The 25,025-nt window shown below is 37.8% G+C and overlaps 1 pseudogene and 4 gene segments (V, D, J or C); 4 read left to right on the forward strand and 1 right to left on the reverse strand.

The window, feature by feature from the left end:
- Nucleotides 1-1,633: 1,633 nt before the first annotated feature.
- Nucleotides 1,634-3,007, forward strand: LOC132861634 (Ig heavy chain V region 914-like). The segment is given in 3 exon segments: nucleotides 1,634-1,679; nucleotides 1,769-2,075; nucleotides 2,914-3,007. Coding segments are annotated over 3 exon segments (447 nt in total).
- Nucleotides 3,008-3,643: 636 nt separating this feature from the next.
- Nucleotides 3,644-5,174, forward strand: LOC132861636 (Ig heavy chain V region 914-like; annotated as a pseudogene).
- Nucleotides 5,175-5,208: 34 nt separating this feature from the next.
- Nucleotides 5,209-5,652, forward strand: LOC132861637 (Ig heavy chain V region 914-like). The segment is given in 2 exon segments: nucleotides 5,209-5,260; nucleotides 5,345-5,652. Coding segments are annotated over 2 exon segments (351 nt in total).
- Nucleotides 5,653-6,169: 517 nt separating this feature from the next.
- LOC132861249 (Ig heavy chain V region 3-6-like) lies at nucleotides 6,170-11,230 on the reverse strand. The segment is given in 3 exon segments: nucleotides 6,170-6,728; nucleotides 6,835-7,304; nucleotides 11,191-11,230. Coding segments are annotated over 2 exon segments (450 nt in total).
- Nucleotides 11,231-11,784: 554 nt separating this feature from the next.
- Nucleotides 11,785-22,639, forward strand: LOC132861638 (Ig heavy chain V region 5A-like). The segment is given in 4 exon segments: nucleotides 11,785-11,824; nucleotides 11,931-12,232; nucleotides 21,912-21,969; nucleotides 22,398-22,639. Coding segments are annotated over 4 exon segments (642 nt in total).
- The last annotated feature ends 2,386 nt before the right edge of the window (nucleotides 22,640-25,025 follow it).

A 25,025-nucleotide genomic window follows, 5' to 3' on the forward strand; every position in this document is an offset into this window, starting at 1 on the left:
GATCAGTAAATAAGGCTCTTTATTATGGAAAACCTGATTTCATGGAAAATTCAAGTGGAGTCGATCGAGTGAAACGAATGATTGTCTAAGTTTATACAAACAAAAGCCTGATTAAACATTTGATTGATTTAGATCTTGTACGTATCAATGTTCATAAAGATCCTCAACCATACATAATAATTATTATGTTAAAATTCATTTGTGTTCCTTGTTTACTTCATCGAGTCAAATTCATGACTCAAATTCATTCTTTACTAGATGAAGAATAAAGGTGCAGCATATATTGTGTGAGATATCACCATGTGTTTTCCTCCACAGATGTGCATGGTGAGGAACTGACTCAGCCTGCTTCCATGACAGTCCAGCCAGGCCAGAGTCTCTCCATCCAGTGCAAGGTTTCATATTCAGTTACGAGCTATGATACAGCTTGGATTCGACAACCTGCAGGAAAAGCTCTGGAGTGGATTGGATACATCAATAGTGCTGGGGGTACAGCTTACAGTGACAAACTGAAAAATAAGTTCAGCATCTCCAGAGACACTTCTACTAACACAATAACAATTGGAGGACAGAACATGCAGACTGAAGACACAGCTGTGTATTACTGCGCTCGTGAACCACAGTGAGACAGAATAGTGGATTCCTCTTACAAAAACCTTATGAGACATGTTACAGACATCCTCTCAGTGTAACTAATAAATCATCTCACTCACACTTTCACTTTCTTCCACTGGAATGAAGTCAGAATCGTTTGCAGCATTTTAAAACACAGTCACACAAAGTAATTTTTAAATAAAAAAGAAAAGATTATTAAAAGAGTCTTCATTCTGAACCATTATTAATCCCTTAATTTTACAGGATTTTTAACCAGCAGTTGGAATCAATGTTTAATGAGTGGATTCAGGAATAATACAGCATGTTTCCAGCAGTGTGTTGTGTTTAACACACAGTCTGTTCTCATAGTCTGAGGTTCAATAACTGAAACAACTGAAGGAGGCAGCAGGGCTCAACAAATAAAGTGAAAAAAAGTGAATCCACAAACTGCATTCTGTATGAGACTCATTCAGTATCAGTCATTATCAGACAAATATCTACATTTTCTCTTCTTTTTCACTCTTTCCATAATGTGTGATTAGTTATTTGGGTTGTTAAACACAGGTTGGACAAATAAAAACACTATAATTTATGTAACTACATCCTCCTGTGGTTGTGAGGTTTCTCAGTAACATGACAAGATGTATTTTATAATGCTGTTATAATGTAAGGTTCTAAATGAAACAGAATTATAAACGAATAGAAATAAAGTTTCCTGTTCTAAATGAATATAAATTTCTGTAAGTATTTTTATTATAAATTCACCTGAAAACACCTGATAGTGTATAAACTTACTCATTAACACCTGCCTAAAGCTTCTTATTGGTTCAAACATAAACTCAAGCTGCAGTGATAGATATCTCTAAAAAATACAGACATGTTTAAAAGATGAGGAGGTTTTCTCATTTGTATTTATATATAAGAATCCATCCCATGTTGACCCTAAGATAAGGAGTGTCTCTATGCAAATGTCCTTCTCTGTTATATATTTAAGCAACAAAGACCAAGAGCTTTTACTTCTTCTGCTCCAACACACACCATGATCTCTACATCCCTACTGCTGCTGCTGCTGGCAGCCGTACACTGTAAGTGTTTTTACATTTGACATGTAATACAGTTTTGGTTCCTTAAAGCTTTTTGCTTTTACATTATTAAAATAACTTTTCTTTAACAGGTGTTCACAGTGTTGAGCTGATCCAGACCGGATCCACAGTATTAACTCCTGGTCAGTCACTGACTCTGACCTGTAAAGTGTCTGGATATTCAGTAACTGATAGCAGCTACTGTACAGACTGGATAGGACAACCTGCAGGAAAAACTCTGGAATGGATCGGAGAGATATGTGGTGATGGTAACACTTACTACAGTGAGAAACTGAAAAGCAGGTTTCAGGTTTCCAGAGACACGTCCAGCAGCACAGTGACATTAACAGGACAGAACATGCAGACTGAAGACACAGCTGTGTATTACTGCGCTCGTAAACCACAGTGAGACGAATAAACATCATCCCTGTACAAAAACTCCTCCTTCGATGTTCACAATAACAAAACACAAGACACAATACTGATCGATTCAAGGTTAAATAAAAAAATTATCCCACAAATGATCACAAAACATTTCAATCTAGTTATTTGTTTAAGTTAATGATGTTGATTTGAATCCATATTATTATATCTCTAATATTGCTGCACATCATAAAGACTATTATAATCACAACACTTTCCTGAACTTTATATAAAGTAGTGTTTTTGTCTAATAATAATCACATCAACAAATTAGAATTTGTGTAAACATGTCTGAGCAAGTGTGGATCAGACAACTGGATCAGACAACAAGCTGGAAAAGCTCTAGAATGGATTGCGGTTATCTGGTCTGATGCCAGTAAAACAATATATACCAAAGACATTGAGGGACGTTTAGAAATAACCAGAGACAACTCCAAAAACATGGTGTATCTGCAGCTGACTGGTTTGAGTGCCCAGGATTCTGCTGTTTATTACTGTGCTAGAAACCACAGTGGTACAAAAATGTTAATCAACCGTCCAAAATCTCAGATGTGGTCAAAGAGAAAAGCGTATTCAATGTAGAGGCCATTTTCACTAGATCTGCAGGTGGCGCTACAGCTTAACAAATATACTGTAACATTGTAGGCTTCATTAAAGTACAACATATTCTCATATCCTCAGTCACAGCTAGACACTCCACAATTTCTAAGTCTTTCTGTGAGACATTGAACACTGAGACTGTCTCTTATAGTCATAATTTCCTGAAAGAAACAACAAGGGAAATAAATAACATTTACTGAATATTCGCTAACGTTTATCACCAACGTGTATTTTACAAAATTATCACAACAAGAACTGTAACTATAAACATGAAGAGTTCACCATATTCTTCTTTAATTAATAAATAAATTGTCACCGTTTACAGACTGCTGCTGTATAAGAGGAAAAGTGATCATAGTAATCAGTGCCATTGATTATTAGAAAATAATTATCTTCAGGTTTGTAGCAGTAACTTCATGTCACAGTAGAGCCAAAGGGTGCAGAATTACACAATTTCATGGGTTTTGTTTGTACTTTATACAATAAATTATCAGCACCTGCATCCACCACCTCTACAATTCCTGACATCACACCACCTGGTCCTTGATTATTGTCCTATAACAACACACACATGTGTTTTACGCCTTACTGAATATGCTGATATGAAGAGTGTGTTCACTTCACATAAATTCACCTGAGAACATCTCTTAATGTTCCTAATATTATAGATTTATAATCACAAATTAGAAATGTTCATAAGATGAGGAGGTTTTTACATCTAGCGGAATCCATGTTTCACCTGAAGAATTACAGTTTCTGAAAAAAAAAAACCAGAAAGTTCTTCTGGATGTTACAGTTGATCCACAGTGATGGACTAAAAAGAAAACCAGCATAACAATATGCAAATGAATATGTAAAATGTTCCCCTTACAGCTACATATAGAGAAATATCAGCCACGGTCACTGTGGGCTCTGGAGAGTTTAGCACTGCTTTTAGTTATACGATGTTCCTTCCAGTTCTGCTGCTGCTGGCAGCTTCATCCTGTGAGTTTCACTTCACTAATGATCTCAGAGCTGCTAGTAAATTCCTGCAGTTATAACCTACTGTACATAGATTTTTGACTGGAATTGTGACGTCTTTTTTCAGATGTGGAATGTGCAGTAGAGCTCACTCAGGACACCTCAGTGATGTTAAAGCCTGGAGATTCTTTAATCCTCAGCTGTAAAGTATCCGGTTACTCAGTTACTGATAGCAGCTACGCCACAGCTTGGATTCGACAACCTGCAGGGAAACTCTGGAATGGATAAACCGCATTTGGGGGGGTGGAAGCACGTATCATAAAGAGTCTCTAAAAAGCAAGTTCAGTATTTCTAAAGATGCCTCCAGCAGCACGGTGACACTGAGAGGACAGAACATGCAGACTGAAGACACAGCTGTGTATTACTGTGCTCGTGATCCACACAGTGACACGACAAGTGCTGCAGTGCTGCACAAAAACCTCATCACAATTCACTTCTTTAATTAAATAATAACTACATTTTACTGAGTAACTAATCCCTACATTCCAAACACTTTATACATTATTTAAAAACTTCTCAAACAATTGGAAAATGAATTACAAATTGTTTGTGAACATTTAATTAGAAGATAAAATATCTGCAGTATTTGATATGATGAAGATTTCTGTAAAGAGAATGTTTATTTCGTGTTGTTGGAAGGAGTCTCCAGTGTCAGAGCTAGATCAGGGTTAAAGCTGTGACTTTATTTTCAGCATGAGAAAGTCTTCAGGACAGAAAAGTTTGTAGTTTTTCCTCAGTTTCAGGACAAGTGTTAAGGGACTGTTTCTAGCTGTAATAATGAACACGATAACAGGAAATAACTTGTTTTTCTGGCCCTAACACAAGATTAAACATAAATAAATATAAAAAGAAAAATTGTAAATAGTGATGAATAAAAGACTTCATGTTGTGATGATAACAGAAACTTTGATTCATTGTTGATTATTTTTCTGTAACAAAACCTCCCCAAGTGTTTTATTCCTTACTTTCTGTCACTGAGTTTTACTCCTTCTCAATACAGGAGCAGGAGAAAGTCGTCTGTGTGAAATAAACCATCACCACGTAACCATTCCTACATTTAGGTTTCCTAATGTGTTGCTTAGCCCTGCGATGGGTTGGCACTCCGTCCAGGGTGTATCCTGCCTTGATGCCCGATGACGCCTGAGATAGGCACAGGCTCCCCGTGACCCGAGGTAGTTCGGATAAGCGGTAGAAGATGAATGAATGAATGTGTTCCTTAGATGAGTGAGGTGTCTTCTAAAAATGATTCGATTTGGTTCCCTTTCTGATAGAGAAACATTCTGTTGTAGAGATTTACATAGTACCTTATCATCCACTCATCTATCCAGTGAGCAGCATGTGGTTGTGGGTTGAACACCTCCATAGTGGTCATGGACGCTCCCTATTCAAATAGAGTGGTGTATAAACAGCATGTTCTTGGCTGCTCTAGTTTACAGTGAGCTCTGTGAGAGATAACACTCCCATACACTTTAAATCTGGGTGAAGCAGAACTCAGAGAATGATGATTTTAGGACAATGTATCTTATTGCTACTCATTTCATGTACGTTTATGTTTTTTATGTGAAGATTATTAGCATTATAATCAGTAGAAGATAACATTACTGAGTTCTATTCTTCTCTTCCAGATTCTTATGGACAGTCCCTGACCTCCTCTGATTCTGTGGTGAAGAGACCTGGAGAGTCGGTCACTCTGTCCTGTACTGTCTCCGGATTCTCAATGAGCTACTACATGCACTGGATCCGTCAGAAACCAGGACAAGGACTGGAGTGGATCGGGTGCATTGATAGTGGCACAGGCACAATATTCGCTCAGTCTCTACAGGGCCAGTTCTCCATCAATAAAGACACCAATAAAAACTTGCTGTACCTAGAAGTGAAGAGTCTGAAAGCCGAAGACACAGCAGTTTATTACTGTGCACGAGAGTCACACTGACACAACAGACTCCAGAGCTGTACAAAAACTCACACAAGCACGTCCTCGTGAGCTGTACATATTCCCTCAACAGGAAGCTGCACCTCAGAGACCTTTATTATAAAGAACATCATCTATTCACACTCAGCACTCAGATCTTCCTCTTTATTCCAATCTCTTCTAGCAGTTATTAATATTAATAATATTAATAATAACCATCTTTTGTATCACATTTACATTATGATGTCTTTACGTATTTGACTGGAGGTAAATCAGCTCTAGGACAATGATTGTGATGACTAGTTGGGACATATACTGTACTATTCATGCTTTTATTCCTCCTGATTTTGATGCCAGCTGCAGGAACACTACAGGTCGATGGTTCATTTCCTGAATTTAGAAACACAGAGTCTGTTCAGCAGCACAGAATCTGATGAGAGATCAAACTGAAATGAACACACTTATTCTGTCTTACTATGACTGACTTTCATTCCTCTTCTTTCCAGAGCAGAAATCTAACTTTCCAGGTATTCCTCCACCTGCTCTCTACTCTCACTACAGAATTTCCTGAAATCTCACTTCTTTAAAATAAGGAGACTGATAAAAAGTGTTTGTAAAAGCCACTCTACACTGTGAAATTCCAGTATATTGATATGACTGAGACAGTAAAGGATGAGATAAATGTAGAGATCAGATGATGAACATTGGGACGATGACAAAAGTCATGAGGCTGATCTGAGGAGGTTTTTGTACAGGCACTTCAGTGATCTGTAGCACTGTGTTATGGTAGCGCACACAATAATACACAGCTGTGTCTTCCATCTGCACATTTTGACCATGGAGGGTCACTGTGTTACTGGAGGTGTCCTGAGTGATGCTGAACCTGTTTTTCAGTGACTCTGTGCCCCCTGTGCTTCCATCACTACAAATGTATCCAATCCACTGCATATTTTTCCCAGTAGCATGTCGAATCCAGTTTGTACAATAACTGCTATCAGTCAAGCTGTAACCAGACACTTTACAGCCAGTGGTCAAAGTCTGTCCAGGCCGGACAATCACATGCCCTGGCTGAGTAAAATCAATTGCGCTAAAAACAACTGCAATAAAAAAAAATATAGATAGTAAACATAATAATATTTTTTTCTTAAAGATCTCAACATGAAATAGACAAAGTACAACAATGTATGGTTTAAACAAACTTACAGGACGTAGATATGTCCAACACTAGGAGATAAACAAGCAGCATGGTTACAGCTGAAGCTGTACTGGTGGGAGCTGCTCTCTAGTCATCCAGCTTTATTGATGTATAGTCAGGGACAGAGTTTACATAATTTAACCTCATGGGGAGCCTGTGCCTATCTCAGGCGTCATTGGGCATCAAGGCAGGATACACCCTGGACGGAGTGCCAACCCATCGCAGGGCACACACACTCTCATTCACTCACGCACTCACACACTACGGACAATTTTCCAGAGATGCCAATCAACCTACCATGCATGTCTTTGGACCAGGGGAGGAAACCGGAGTACCCGGAGGAAACCCCCGAGGCACGGGGAGAACATGCAAACTCCACACACACAAGGCGGAGGCGGGAATCGAACCCCCAACCCTGGAGGTGTGAGGCGAAGGTGCTAACCACTAAGCCACCGTGACCCCCCACTGTGAAGATCTCCTGTAAGATAAATGGATATTCAATGACAAGCCACAACATACACTGGATCAGACAGAAACTTGGGAAAGCTCTGGAATGGCTTGGCAGGATGGATACAGGCAATAATGCACCAATATATGCAGAGTCTGTGAAGAACCAGCTCACTTTAACAGAAGACGTCTCAGCAAGCACACAGTACTTAGAGGCCAAGACCCTGAGGACAGAGGACACTGCGGTTTATTACTGCGCCCGAAGTCCCACAGTGACTGGAGCTGAGGAAGCAGCTGTACAAAAACCAGACACACATTGTAACTGAACTAACTGAAGTTGCTTCACTTATAACTGAAACACAGATGAACAGAGTTTGTATCTATTTACTGCTCCAATTATCTATAAATGTACCTGGATATAACCCTAAAATGGGCGTGGCCTAAATTAATTATCATGAATGAAAATATACATAAACCCTGTTTCTATGCTCCTGGAAACACTGGAAAAAGCCACAGGTAGAAATAACAGCTCTGTCAGCATGCTGTGTTAATGTGGTTCTGACTGTTCCTCAAACCAACAAACTAGTAGACATCCCAGTCCCAGTACACACTGTAATACACACATCCCAGTCCAAATACACACTGTAATACACACATCCCATTCCCAATACACACTGTAATACACACATCCCAGTCTCAATACACACTGTAATACACACATCCCATTCCCAATACACACTGTAATACACACATCCCAGTTTCAATACACACTGTAATACACACATCCCAGTCCCAATACACACTGTAACACACACATCACAGTCACAATACACACTGTAATACACACATCCCAGTTTCAATATACACTATATTACACAGATCACAGTCACAATACACACTGTAATACACAACACAGTCTTCCATCCCAGTCATCCCAGTCCCAGTTTAACTCACTGGACAGATTATTGATTTTTTGGATTCTGCAAACGTGATTCATATTTAACAACAATATTCTGTGTATTTTAGAAATTCTACAGTTTGACACTTTTATATTTATGCATTTATGTGTATCACAGTGCAAGAAAAATCTAAACCCAAGCAGCAGGAGTGTTAGGGAGCGTTAACTAATACTACAAACAGAGACAGAGTGAGAAGTGTAGGTGTGTGTGTGTGTGTGTGTGTGTGTGTGTGTGTATATATATATATATATATATATATATATATATATATATACACACACCTACAGTTTTGACTTTTCATTAAGTTATTTATTTCAACTATAACACTTGTGTTCCTGATATTATTGCATTTAATGAGGCCTTGTTGTATTTATTCTTACAATAGATTCCAGATGTGGTCAAGCTACAATTTTTTGATTAAAACTAGACTAAAATTAAAAGACTTTTAGTCGACTAAAACTAGGACTAACAAAAAAGATATGTGAATGACTAAATATGACTAAAACTAACAAGGACATTTGGCACAAGACTAAGACTAAATTAAAAATAGATGACGAAATTAACATAGTGGTCATGGACGCTCCCTATTTACATTATGACGTCTTTACGTATTTGACTGGAGGTAAATCAGCTCTAGGACAATCATTGTGATGACTAGTTGGGACTATATACTGTACTATTCATGCTTTTATTCCTCCTGATTGTGATGCCAGCTGCAGGAACACTACAGGTTGATGGTTCATTTCCTGAATTTAGAAACACAGAGTCTGTTCAGCAGCACAGAATCTGACGAGAGATCAAACTGAAATGTAGATGTAAACATGCAGCATCAATACTACAAACGCCTGGAATTAAAAATCACCTGTAGGGGGCAGCAGCTGCTTGTTTTCAAGAATGATTCATGAAACTATGAAATCTAACAGCTGAAGTGTGTTTATGCAAATTCACCCTGTTATAATACAAAACCATCCTCTTGTTCACCCCAAGTTCAGATTCAGACATGTTCATATTCCGGTTCTTTAAATGACTCTGTAAATAAACTGCAGCTCATTTTCCCCGTCTGCGTCTGCAGGTTTTGTGTGTTCAGGAGTCCAGAAGAGAACAAATGTCTGTGCTCTTATTAATAGAGAACAAAACTACTGGAATTAGAGGTGTAAGGATATATATACTGTAACTAATCATATAATCATTCAGTATGACCAGACAATAATCAGGGTAATGTATTCAGTCACTCGGTCATCATTAGGAAGTGTTTTATTGGGTCAGAGTGCAGGCTCCAGAGTCCATCCCAGTCCTCATTCACCTAAATGGATAATTAATGTAATGTACTGAGCAACGAATCCCTACATTCCAAACACACTGTTATATACTCACAATAATTTCTCCAATAATGTTGATTCAATACACAACATAGAAAGAGGTCTTAGAGGAACAAAAGACGTCCACACATACTACTGCATACCGTCACCCTGCCCTTGATTATTTTCTTAGAACATCATGCCTCTGTCTTTAATTCCTTACTCTATGTTTCACTGAGCTCTTATGCTTCTGTTGGATTTTAGATAAAGGTCCAGGTCTTCATTTCTTTTAGCAGAAATTAGAAATTATTGTCAATACAGGACCAAGTTACTGATGTTTGATGCCTTGTGAGAGCGATCTGTGTGAACAAGACCATCTTTTACTGCACATTCAGCTTCAAAAAAAGACATGAGATCTAATGAGTAAAGAGCAGTGATGAAGCTGACAGCATGAAACACACCTGTAAAACTCCAGGAAGCTTTTTCTCCTCCCGTCTGTTCCTCTGTGGATGTTTTTATATCTCTAGTGGGTGTGTCATGCAAACCAAATCCTGTGTTTGAACCATTTATGCTGAAACATTCAGCCCAACAACATAGCAGCAGTTTGTGTTCATTTACAGCAGCAGGAATCATTTTAATTCTTTGAGATGGGACTAGACAGAGTTTTGAGTTACTTTACTCTAGCAATCTTCATTCAATGTTAGTATTATTAAATACATCATTTAAAAAGACATATTTAATTCATTTTTAATGTTAATTCCTACCTTTGAATATTCTTCTATTTCAGGTTCCTGTAGTCAGACACTGATCGAGTCTGATCCAGTGACCATCAAACCTGCTCAGTCTCATAAACTGACCTGCACAGCCTCTGGATTTGACTTTAGTTGCTCTTGGATGGCTTGGATCAGACAGGTGCCTGGAAAAGGGCTGGAATTTGTTGCAACTATTGAGTATGATAGTGATAGTAAGTATTACTCCAGTGCTGTTCAGGGCCGCTTCACCATCTCCAGAGACAACAGTAAGAAGCAGGTGTATCTGCAGATGAACAGCATGAGGACAGAAGACACTGCAGTTTATTACTGCGCCCGTCACACACAGTGATACTTCCCCTTAGACATCAGTACAAATACACAGACTTACTGTTCTGTCCTCACTAGACATGTAACTTCTCTATCCAGTTAGACAGACAGTGAACAAGTGAGATGTTGGTTCATGGCTTTTATTCTTTCAATAGCTTTCATGAATCTTTTCTCAATTAACTTTAACATGAATATTTTTTGTAAAACTGTAAACAGACAAAGAATATACAGCAATTAGAATTGTATTCAATTACATATTCAAGCATAGATAACTAAACAGTATTTACTGCCCAGAAACATTCAAAATAAACACAAATCAACACAATAAGCATTAAACTTTACATTGTCATGTGCATCTGGTTCTTATATACTTAGTTATAGGTAATGGCTTGTAATCACAAAATCCAAATTACCTTAATTAGCATAACAAAAGACCGCTAGCATACGGCGCTACCTAATGCTAAGTCTTTGCACTTTATGTTTGTTTTTAGCAATATTTGCATCTCTAGATTAATGTATTTACTGTCAAACATCTTAAATTACTAATCTTTATATTTATATGACAAATAATAGCGACTTACAGCTTTATGCAGGTCACAACTTCACTGTACAAGCCGCTCTTCGGCCATGACACTTAACAATGAACTCAACACGTGAAATACGGAAGTTATCATCCCAATCCGCGCCACAAGATGGCGCTTAAAGATCAACATATAAACAAAATCATCTCTTTACAATTAACAATTAAACTGAACCAGTACACTTACTATAGACACATAACAAACCCACATTCATAGAGGAGACAGAAACAAAATGTTTACAGTGTCTCTGACTTACATGTTACCACTTGCCACTTTCAGGAGTCTGTGTAATGAGATCCAGTCAGTAGAAAAGTTTCACAGTGTGACAGAGTGAGAACTATGGAAGCAGTTTAAAATCAGAGGATGAAAGTCATTTACATACTAAATGTAACTTACATATTCAGTGTTAAATAAATACAAACTAATTTAAACACCAGGGAACATTTTTCACTGTGATTATTGACACCTGTAGAAGACCAGCATAACAATATGCAAATGAATATGTAAAATGTTCCCCTTACAGCTACATATAGAGAAATATCAGCCACGGTCACTGTGGGCTCTGGAGAGTTTAGCACTGCTTTTAGTTATACGATGTTCCTTCCAGTTCTGCTGCTGCTGGCAGCTTCATCCTGTGAGTTTCACTTCACTAATGATCTCAGAGCTGCTAGTAAATTCCTGCAGTTATAACCTACTGTACATAGATTTTTGACTGGAATTGTGACATGTCTTTTTTTCAGATGTGGAATGTGCAGTAGAGCTCACTCAGGACACCTCAGTGATGTTAAAGCCTGGAGATTCTTTAATCCTCAGCTGTAAAGTATCCGGTTACTCAGTTACTGATAACAGCTACGCCACAGCTTGGATTCGACAACCTGCAGGGAAAACTCTGGAATGGATAAACCACATTTGGGGAGGTGGAAGCACGTATCATAAAGAGTCTCTAAAAAGCAAGTTCAGTATTTCTAAAGATGCCTCCAGCAGCACGGTGACACTGAGAGGACAGAACATGCAGACTGAATACACAGTTGTGTATTACTGCGCTCGAAGACCACACAGTGACACAACAAGCTGCAGTGCTGCACAAAAACCTCATCACAATTCACTTCTTTAATTAAATAATAACTACATTTTACTGAGTAACTAATCCCTACATTACAAATCCTCATACATTATTTAAAAGCTTCTCAAACAATTAGTAATATGTTGAAGTACAAATTGTTTGTGAACATTTAATTAGAAGATAAAATATCTGCAGTGTTTGATTTGATGAAGATTTCTGTAAAGAGAATGTTTATTTCGTGTTGTTGGAAGGAGTCTCCAGTGTCAGAGCTAGATCAGGGTTAAAGCTGTGACTTTATTTTCAACATGAGAAAGTCTTCAGGACAAAAAAGTTTGTACTTTTTCCTCAGTATCAGGACAAGTGTTGAGGGAAGGACTGTTTCTAGCTGTAATAATGAACTATAAATAAATAAAAAAAGAAAAATTGTAAATGGTGCTGAATAAAAGACTTCATGTTGTGATAATAACAGAAAGTCTGCTTTGATTCATTGTTGATTATTTTTCTGTAACAAAACCTCCCCAAGTGTTTTATTCCTTACTTTCTGTCACTGAACTTTACTCCTTCTCAATACAGGAGCAGGAGAAAGCCGTCTGTGTGAAATAAACCATCCCCACGTAACCATCCCTACATTTAGGTTTCCTAATGTGTTCCTTAGATGAGTGAGGTGTCTTCTAAAAATGATTCGATTTGGTTCCCTTTCTGATAGAGAAACATTCTGTTGTAGAGATTTACATAGTACCTTATCATCCACTCATCTATCCAGTGAGCAGCGTGTGGTTGTGGGTTGAACACCTCCATAGTGGTCATGGACGCTCCCTATTCAAATAGAGTGGTGTATAAACAGCATGTTCTTGGCTGCTCTAGTTTACAGTGAGCTCTGTGATAGATAAGACAGCTGTACAAAAACTTACACAATGTTGTTAGAATGGTAGGTAGAATGGATGATGAAGGAAATGAATGTTTAATTTCATGCTCATTAGATGAACCTTATCAATGCTATCCAACTTCACAAACCTGCTCTCATTTATTCTCATTTTACCAGAAAACGTAGCGCTAGGCGAGAAAGACAAAAAGAAGAAAAAAGAAGAGAATAGAAAAAGCAGCAGAAGAAATAAAACAACTGTTGAATAAAATAAAGAATACAAAGCTTGAGGAATGAAGAAATCAATGGATAAAAAAAGAATCAGATTCTGTACTGAGACAGAAATGAAGAATGGATCAATATCAAGAATATTAAAGTGATTAAGTTTTCTTCATTTCTTTGTATATTTTTTCTTTCTTTGCTTTCAAAATATGTATCCAATAATATTGCTTGTGTGTTAAAAGATAAGACGTGCTGAGTATGTTATATGGAGGCTCTCTTTTAAAAAAAAGTCAACCTTCAGTGCTCAGAAGGATACCGCTGACAGTAATCCGTAAAGGGAAACCCCAACACTCGTGGGGGAGGGACTTAGTTAGTAAGATGATATTGCAAGCTTGTGCTGTTTAAAAGGAATGTATACCTTAAAGAATACAACTGGTCACTGACCACAGGGTTACCGGTTTGGGGAAAGAGGAATGGGAAGGAATGTAGGCTTTAAAGTCAATAAGAATTGATATTGAAATATTAAATATTGGTGAAAGGCTTGGAAACGTATAAAAGCTTGTCTTGAATTACATTGTGTGTGCATTCTATTGTAGACAGACTCAGTGCATGTTATACTCTGTGTGCATCATAGAACAAACGCAAGCTTACACTTGGAGAGTGTTTCTTGGTTTGTTATAATCTTTACATTTTAATTACTTTTACTTATTCTAATACTGTTTGATTATTTGAAGGAGATTTTATTTGTAATTTTCTTTTATTTTACTTTACATATATTACACACACTTATCTGTATTACACTACTTTTAATAAAAACAAGGCCTCCCATTGTGAGGACCCTGAAAAGACAAAGTCTGACTCCTTCATTTAAAGATTCACACAATAGATTAGGTAGAAGAACTTGAAGAGGATCCTTTGTTAGAAGACCGAGGGGACTTCGAAGGACACCTGAGTTAATGGTCAGTCCAACTCTGATAGTTAATCTTGTGTTTTCAACACTAACCCATGCAAACTAGGACCCATTGCTTAGTGGGATTGTGGAAGGGTTTCCTACACAATACGAAAACATGTGTCACTAAATTACTTCAACAAGCATGTCCTTGTGAGCTGTAAATATTCCCTCAGCAGGAAGCTGCACCCCAGAGACCTTTATTATAAACAACATCATCTATTCACACTCAGCACTCAGGTCTTCCTCTTTATCCCCTTCCAGCTGCAGGAACCTGTTAAGTTTAGAATCGACTACAAACTGCTGCTACTTCCATACAAGGCTCTTAACGGTTTAGCTCCCACGTATCTACCTAGTCTTCTAACACGTTACAATCCTTCACGCTCTCTGAGATAAAAAAACTCAGGACTTCTGGTAGTTCCCAGAATATCTAAGTCTATTAAAGGCGGTAGAGCGTTTTCTCATTTAGCTCCCAAACTCTGGAATAGTCTTCCTGATAGTGTTCGGGGCTCAGACACACTTTCCCAGTTTAAATGTAGATTAAAAACTCATCTCTTTAGTCAGGCATACACATAACACATCCCATTATATTGTGCACTATTACACTAGACTTGAACATTTTTATGAACAGCAGATATGTTAATCCCTCTGCACTGCTCTTCTCTTTTTCTACCCATGCCGAGACACCCAGACATTGTACCATCTCCGATCGTCTTCCATGCGATGAAGTTTTTGGACTTCCAACTAGATGAGGCCGACTCTGTGAGAATCCTGAGACATCTACAGATCTACCAGCTCCAGTTGGACTCTGTGATACTAAGAGGAGATCTGAACTCCATGTGATCCCTACACCAATACAACACTTGTCTAACTGTATATTTGTAATCACACCATCTAGTGTCACCCATATGAGGATGGGTTCCCCTTTGAGTCTGGTTCCTCTCAAGGTTTCTTCCTTTACCAATTTAAGGGAGTTTTTACTTGCCACTGCTGCCTGAGTCACCTCAGACTTGCTGATTGGGGATAAATACATACATACATACATACATACATACATACATACATACATACATACATACATACATACATACGTACATACATACATACATACACACTGTGAACTATATATATTTTTAATTTTTATTATATTAATTCTTTATACTACTCCTTATGTTTATCTTCTGTTCTATGTTTATGTTCTGTAAAGCTGCTTTGAGACATTGTCCATTGTAAAAAGCGCTATACAAATAAACCTGAATTGAACTGAATTATTCCAATATCTTCTAGCAGTTATTAATATTTATAATAATGATAATCCACATGTTATGTATCACATTTACATTATGATGTCTTTACGTATTTGACTGGAGGTAAATCAGCTCTAGGACAATGATTGTGATGACTAGTTGGGACTATATACTGTACTATTCATGCTTTTATTCCTCCTGATTGTGATGCCAGCTGCAGGAACACTACAGGTCGATGGTTCATTTCCTGAATTTAGAAACACAGAGTCTGTTCAGCAGCACAGAATCTGACGAGAGATCAAACTGAAATGCAGATGTTTACTGCAACATCACTACTACAAACTCCTGGAATTAAAAATCACCTGTAGGGGGCAGCAGCTGCTTGTTTTCAAGAAGGATTCATGAAACTATGAAATATAACAGCTGAAGTGTGTTTATGCAAATTCACCCTGTTATAATACAAAAACATTCTCTTGATCACCCCAAGTTCAGATTCAGACATGTTCATATTCCGGTTCTTTAAATGACTCTGTAAATAAACTGCAGCTCATTTTCCCCCTCTGCGTCTGCAGGTTTTATGTGTTCAGGAGTCCAGAAGAGAACAAATGTCTGTGCTCTTATTAATAGAGAACAAAACTACTGGAATTGGAGGTGTAATGATATATATACTGTAACTAACAGAGGTGGGAGTAAGTCACACATGTGCAAGTCACAAGTAAGTCTCAAGTCTTAACCTTCAAGTCTCAAGCAAGTCCGAGTCATTTTTTGTGAGAGTCAAGTCAAGTCAAGTCAAGTCATAGCTTTATGTCAAGCAAGTCAAGTCAAGTCGTAGCTTGAGTCAAGCAAGTCACTGGCAAGTCATACAGATGTTTGATGATTTAACTAAATGTATATATTAAACAAAGTTATAACTACAGTATTTATGGACTATGAGAGTTTTATTTGCAACAAAAATGATTATATGCATTTATTTTTAAAAGGTGTCCACATACAGGTGAGTTGTAAATACAATAAAAATCTAAAAATGAATAAAAATCAAAACTACAAAGAATAAGATGTAAATGTAATTGAAATAAGGCCAACATAAAAGCATGAAAAGTTTCAATATGCCTCAAACATGGCAGAAGACCATGGAAAAGTAGATATATAATAAAGTACAATGGTTACTTTGCAACCAAATGGCATTTTTTGTACAGGCATTCACCTTTAACGGGACATGAACACATCCTTAAATTAGATCCTTCCTTTTTAACAACAGAATAACAACAACAATCAATCACGTCAACCAAAAAATGTAAATTATTGAATCCCACAAACCTTGAGGTGAATTAACTATGGGGGGGGGGGGGGAGAGAGAGAGAGAGAGAGAGAGAGAGAGAGAGAGAGAGAGAGAGAGAGAGAGAGAGAGAGATGATTGAAGTGAGTGTAATTTATTAAAGGGATAGTTCACCTAAAAATGAAAATTCTGATATCATTTTCTCACCCTCATGATGTTACAAACCTGTATAGATTTCTTTGTTTTGATGAACACACATGTAGATATTTTGCGGAATGTTTGTAACCAAATCATTTATGAGCCCCATTCAATTCTATAGTGGGAAAAAAGAATACTGTAAAAGTGAATGGGGCTCATGAATGGTTTAGTTACAAACATTCCTTAAAATATCTTCCATCATGAGGGTGAGAAAATTATGAAAGATTTTTATTTTTTATTTTTGGGTGAACTGTCCCTTTAAATTGAATGTGTGTGCGTGTGCATGCGAGACAAGAATATGACTGTGCTTGCAACTCTGAAGTTTTTTTATTTTTTTTATTTTTATATATGTGCATCCCCATATACGATCCATGCGCTTTTCACTCAAAGCCTAACACTGAAGACCAATTACAAGTGCTATTGCAAAACAGCTGACATTCCCAACCATTTACACTACATTGTGCATGCAAAAAAAATTTACTTTGATAGAACTTTGTCATTCAATTGTGAGCGATGTGGTCGCATCCTTCTGTTCTTCTCTTCTCCATCTCGCACAAAATCCCGGTACCTGAACTTAATTATTTTTGGTGTAGCGCCTTCCATGTTTCGTCACGACTGTTAAAGTTTATTAGTTAGTGCGCGCGCTCCCTCTGCTTGCCTGCTGCGTCACGTGGTTAGATTACGTTCTTGCGTGCGTTTAAAAACAGATTTAAAAACAAGATAAAACAAAAAAACAAGTTATTTCGAGTCATTTAACTCAAGTCCGAGTCAAGTCTCAAGTCATGAATGTCAAGTCAAAGTCAAGTCGAGTCTTTTTTTAATATTTGCCAAGCAAGTCTCAAGTCTCAAATGTGCAACTTAAGTCCGACTCGAGTCAAGTCATATGACTCGAGTCCCCCATCTCTGGTAACTAATCTCATAATCATTCAGTATCACCAGACAATAATCAGGGTAATGTATTCAGTCACTCGGTCATCATTAGGAAGTGTTTTATTGGGTCAGAGTGCAGGCTCCAGAGTCCATCCCAGTAACACTGAGCGTACATTCTGGTTATGTTACACATTCACACACTCATTCACACCGAGGGGCAATTTACAGAAGATGAGTTACGTTATTTACACCTGATTCCATTTCTTGAAGCAGATTATTTTAGACGTTTGATTAAGAAAGAAGAAGAAGAAGAAAGAATAGTTTCAACATCTAGCTGTTGTGATATTAGATTTCAGCTTTCTCTTCTGCTCACTAGAGATTACAAATCTTTAGGATTTAAAAACACCTGATCTAGAATCTTCTCAGCTCTTTCTCTCTGGATTCATCAGATAAAGCCTCTAGAGGGTTTCAGCCTATACCAGAATGAATGTCATGTTCGGTTACACAGTTTGATCATAATGTTCAGTGTAGTTCAGGAAAGTGTTAATTACATCACAACACATTCATATCATTATTAATAATAACAAACAGCTGAATTATTTTCCACATTAAATTGATATGGAGATGAAACGGGGTGTGAGTGTGATTAACAGCTGCAGAGCTGCACTCAACACAGCAATGTTTTGTCTGAAACACATGATGTTTTTATATCTCTAGTGGGTGTGTCATGCAAACCAAATCCTGTGTTTGAACCATTTATGCTGAAACATTCAGCCCAACAACATAGCAGCAGTTTGTGTTCATTTACAGCAGCAGGAATCATTTTAATTCTTTGAGATGGGACTAGACAGAGTTTTGAGTTACTTTACTCTAGTAATCTTCATTCAATGTTAGTATTATTTATTACATTATTTAAAAAATATTTTGTTTTGTTCTATTTTTAATGTTAATTCCTACCTTTGAATATTCTTCTATTTCAGATTCCTGCAGTCAGACACTGATCGAGTCTGATCCAGTGATCATCAAACCTGATCAGTCTCATAAACTGACCTGCACAGCCTCTGGATTAGACATTAGTAGCTATTACATGGCTTGGATCAGACAGGCGCCTGGAAAAGGGCTGGAATGGCTTGCAAGCATCTACAGTAGTAGTTACATATATTACTCCAGTGCTGTTAAGGGCCGCTTCACCATCTCCAGAGACAACAGTAAGAAGCAGGTGTATCTGCAGATGAACAGCATGAGGACAGAAGACACTGCAGTTTATTACTGCGCCCGTGACACACAGTGATACTTCCCCTTAGACATCAGTACAAAAACACAGACTTACTACAGACACATGAAAAGCTCACAGTCTGTTACAAAAAATGTTACAAAATTTAAACTTTAATTTTAAATTTTTTATTGTTTGTTTCTTTTCTTTTTTAAAGCTGCTTTGAGAAAATATCCATTGTTAAATGTGTTATATAAATAAAGTAAATTGAATTAACAGAATAAGAACTATGGAAGTAGATGTTCACAAATCTAGGGAAAAAAATTAATATTAATTTCCCTATTAATTGATTTGGTTAAACCAAATGATTTACTATGTTACTGCTGATACTGAATCTGAGTGTTTACTCTCTTTTAAACCATGCTGATAAAAATGCTCCAATTCTGACTTCCTACTTTCTTTATTTTTATTGTTGGTCGATGTGAAAGTTATTTTTTAATTGGCAGCAAGAACATTATAATATTTTGTATCTGCACCTGTAGGGGGCAGCAGCTGCTTGTTTTCAAGAAGGATTCATGAAACTATGAAATCTAACAGCTGATTTATGCAAATTCACCTGTTATAAAAATAGCACCCTTTTGCTCACATGACTTTCGTGTCACACAACTGAAGCAAAGATACCTGGAGATAACCCTAAAGTGGGCGTGGCCTAAAGTAATTATTAGGAATGAAAATATAAATTAACTATTCTAAGCTCCTGAAAACGCTGGAAAAAGCCCACAGGTAGAAATAACAGCTCTGTCAGCATACTGTGTTAATGTGGATCTGACTGTTCCTCAAACCAACAAACTAGTAGACACCACAGTCCCAATAAACACTGTAATACACACATCCCAATCCACACTGTAATACACACATCCCAGTCCCAATACACACTGTAATACACACATCACAGTCCCAATACACACTGTAATACACACATCCCAGTCCCAACACACACTGTAATACACACATCCCAGTCCCAATACACACTGTAATACACACATCCCAGTCCCAATACACACTGTAATACACACATCCCAGTCCCAACACACACTGTAATACACACATCCCAGTCCCAACACACACTGTAATACACACATCCCAGTCCCAACACACACTGTAATACACACATCCCAGTCCCAATACACACTGTAATACACACATCCCAGTCCCAACACACACTGTAATACACACATCCCAGTCCCAATACACACTGTAATACACACATCCCAGTCCCAACACACACTGTAATACACACATCCCAGTCCCAATACACACTGTAATACACACATCCCAGTCCCAATACACACTGTAATACACACATCCCAATCCCAATACACACTGTAATACACACATCCCAATCCCAATACACACTGTAATACACACATCCCAGTCCCAATACACACTGTAATACACACATCCCAGTCCCAATACACACTGTAATACACACATCCCAGTCCCAACACACACTGTAATACACACATCCCAGTCCCAATACACACTGTAATACACACATCCCAGTCCCAATACACACTGTAATGCACACATCCCAGTCCCAATACACACTGTAATACACACATCCCAGTCCCAATACACACTGTAATACACACCTCCCAGTCCCAATACACACTGTAATACACACATCCCAGTCCCAATACACACTGTAATACACACATCCCAAATGTAACTTACACCTTCTGAACACAGAAACTGTGACTTTATCATACAAGGCTCATTTTAGACGATTGTTGATTGAACATGTTCAGTTCAGTTTATCACAGAGACAATTAACAATCAACAATTAACGTTAGTAACAGAAAGCGCTCTGTTCAGGGGCGCTGAGTTTTGACGGGTTTTTTTGTTATGCTGTTTAATCTCACTGTGACGGATGACGCTGTCTTGTGTTGGCGGTTTCAGGTGCTAGGAATGGTTTAAGTGCTCGAATGTTTTCAGCAAATGGTGACGGGTAAGCAGGTTATATTAACCTTGTTAATCTCAATATCATGTGCAAGGGGAATGCACAGCAAACTAAAGCATGCATGACGGCATTGGCCTGAGAAAGGAAAGAGTATTAATATGTGCGGTCTTTTTATTTTACAAATGCTGAAATTTCATTCACATGACATGACTTCATTTAATGACTTCTGAAAACAGAGGACAGGAAATTTGCAGACAATCTAGCAAAGACCTACAAGCAACCACTGTAGATGTTGAACGTGGCAATCAGGAAAGCACAGCTTTTCAAGTATCCAATACAAATGAAGAGGCAACATGCTCAGACCCACAAAGCAACTCAACACTGTCAAAGTTCTTTTCCAGCCAACCTGTGCTTGAAGCCGAGATTCGTTGGGTAATCAAAATGGTCAGGTCACACTACTCATTCAACTCCAGCTCTGATGTGTCAGTCATTTTTCATCAAATGTTCCCAGACAGTGGTATTTCCTTTGAAGTTCTGTGCTCATCGATGGGTAGAAGACTTGGCAGTTGCAGAGAGAGCAATCGAAATTTGGCCCACAGTGCAAATGTACATCAACAGCCATAGGAAACTTCCGAAAAGTAAAGTTCCATCATCAGCATCATACTGCACAGTAAAGGAGGCTACTGCAGACCCTCATTTGTTGCTAGACAGCTGAAGCCATTTTTGGAAAAATTCCAAGCGCTCCAATGGTTCCTTTTATAGCAAAGGAGCTCCAGTCAACCACGAGAGGCTTGCTATCAAGCTATATCAAAAGGGAAGAACTGGAAAAGTTAAAGACACCTCTCCAACTGCTAATACTAGATCCACAATGTAGTCAATGAAGACAATGTACCACTTAAACTGCTTGACATTGGATTTGGTACGAAGCAAGCTTTAGAAAAGGCATCTGAAAACCTCTTTTTTTCCTAAATTTGAAATGTCCTGGAAAAATCCTTGAAAATGATCTCTGAAAAAGAGTGGGAACCCTGATTAATGTATAAATGAGTAAACCTGAGACTTCAAGATCATGATGATGCATTTCATGCAAATCCTCCACTTGTGTCTCTTACATTAAGGAGGTCTGTGTGAGTGTGTGCGTGTGTGAGTGTGTAGAGAGGAGGAGAGCAGCTGAGCATTTTACTTCACTTCACATTTATATCAACAACAATGCTGTCATTATCAGTGTTACTGCTGCTTTCAGCTGCATTCTGTACGTCTTCGTGTCGGCTGAATGAATTTAGATTTAATTCTCGTTTCGTGAAAATGACTTGATGACTTTTGATGATGTTCTGTCGCTCTTATTCACAGGTGGTGTTGGAGGTGTGGAGCTCACTCAGACAGACTCTGTGCTGGTGAAGCCTGGAGAGTCTTTCTCCATCTCTTGTAAGATCTCAGTGTCGAGTTATTGTATTAACTGGATACGGCAACCTGCTGGAAAAGCACTGGAATGGCTCGGATATCTGTGTAACGGTGATAGCACTGATCTCAAAGACACGATGAAGAGAAGATCAGTCTCAGCCAGGACAAATCCAGCAGCACAGTTTATTTAAGAGGACAAAACTTTCAGGTCGAGGACACGGCTGTGTATTACTGTGCCAGACACACAACAATACAAACTCACTGAAGCCCTGTACAAAAACATCCCTGGTCATTTTCCTCTCTCTGCAGTACACATGTCCCCAGAGGGGTCTGGTATATATGAGCTAGCAGAGCTAAGACACTTCTGTAGTTCAAAGATATCTACATAAAGTTTCATCTTTGTCTCAACATTAAAATAAATTGTTTTCCTGAACACAAGTGAATACACAGTTAATCCATCATTAATACCACACCAATCTATTCCAAAGCTTTTGTGCAGCTTCCTGAAGTGGATGTCGGTGTAACACAATTTAAGCTATTATTATAATTCTAATTCTTTATGTGCCTCTAGATGTCAGTCTTTGTAAAGAAAATCTTCAGTCTATTGAATACATTCAAAATCTATCTTTAAACACTCTAATCGTTCTCCAGCTTCATTTAACTCACTGGACAGATTTATAGTTGATTTAAATAATAAATGCTGAATGAGTCGGGTCAGGAAAGTTAATGTATTTATGTCAATCTCAGTGCAAGAAAAAGTCTAATTCAAACCCAAGCAGCAGGAGTGTTAGGGAGCGTTAACTAATACTACAAACAGAACAGTTAGTGACCTAACAATGTGAAACTTACAGAAATAGTTTTCTCCTCTCGTCTGTTCAAAACAAAAGTGAGATTAAGGCTACAAATACCAGAAAACCTAGAGCTAGGAGAGAAAGACAAAAAGAAGAAAAAAAGAAGAGAATAGAAAAAGCAGCAGAAGAAATAAAACAACTGTTGAATAAAATAAAGAATATAAAGCTCGAGGAATGAAGAAATCAATGGATGAAAAAAGAATCAGACTCTGTACCGAGACAGAAATGAAGAATGGATCAATATCAAGAATATTAAAGTGATTAAGTTTTCTTTATTTCTTTGTATATTTTTTTCTTTCTTTGCTTTCAAAATATGTATCCAATATTATTGCTTGTGTGTTAAAAGATAAGACGTGCTGAGTATGTTATATGGACGCTCTCTTAAATAAAAAAAGTCAACCCTCAGTGCTCAGAAGGATACCGCTGACAGTAATCCGTAAAGGGAAACCCCAACACTCGTGGGGGAGGGACTTAGTTAGTAAGATGATATTGCAAGCTTGTGCTGTTTAAAAGGAATGTCTACCTTAAAGAATACAACTGGTCACTGACCACAGGGTTACCGGTTTGGGGAAAGAGGAATGGGAAGGAATGTTGGTTTTAAAGTCAATAAGAATTGATATTGAAATATTAAATAATGGTGAAAGGCTTGGAAACGTATAAAAGCTTGTCTTGAATTACATTGTGTGTGCATTCTATTGTAGACAGACTCAGTGCTTGTTATACTCTGTGTGCATCATAGAACAAAAGCAAGCTTACGCTTGGAGAGTGTTTCTTTGTTTGTTATAATCTTTGCATTTTAATTACTTTTACTTATTCTAATAGTTTGATTATTTGAAGATTTTATTTGTAAGTTTCTTTAATTTTACTTTACATATATTACACACACTTATCTGTATTACACTACTTTTAATAAAATCAAGGCCTCCCATTGTGAGGACCCTGAAAATACAAAGTCTGACGAGGGGACTTGGAAGGACACCTGAGTTCGTGGTCAGACCAACTCTGATAGTTGATCTTGTGTTTTCAACACTAACCCGTGCAAACTAGGACACATTCCTTAGTGGGATTGTGGAAGGGTTTCCTACGCAATACGAAAACATGTGTCACTAAATTACTTCGAAAAGCACGTCCTTGTGAGCTGTAAATATTCCCTCAGCAGGAAGCTGCACCCCAGAGACCTTTATTATAAACAACATCATCTATTCACACTCAGCACTCAGATCTTGATCTTTATTCCAATCTCTTCTAGCAGTTATTAATATTTATAATATTCCCCATCTTATGTATCACATTTACATTATAACATCTTTACGTTTTTGACTGGAGGTAAATCAGCTCTAGGACAATGATTGTGATGACTAGTTGGGACTATATTCTGTACTATTCATGCTTTTATTCCCCCTGATTGTGATGCCAGCTGCAGGAACACTACAGGTCGATGGTTCATTTCCTGAATTTAGAAACACAGAGTCTGTTCAGCAGCACAGAATCTGACGAGAGATCAAACTGAAATGTAGATGTTTACTGCAGCATCACTACTACAAACTCCTGGAATTAAAAATCACCTGTAGGGGGCAGCAGCTGCTTGTTTTCAAGAATGATTCATGAAACTATGAAATCTAACAGCTGAAGTGTGTTTATGCAAATTCACCCTGTTATAATACAAAAACATCCTCTTCTTCACCCCAAGTTCAGATTCAGACATGTTCATATTTCGGTTCTCTAA

Source organism: Tachysurus vachellii, chromosome 18 (genome assembly GCF_030014155.1).
Source record: "Tachysurus vachellii isolate PV-2020 chromosome 18, HZAU_Pvac_v1, whole genome shotgun sequence".
NCBI lineage: Eukaryota > Metazoa > Chordata > Actinopteri > Siluriformes > Bagridae > Tachysurus > Tachysurus vachellii.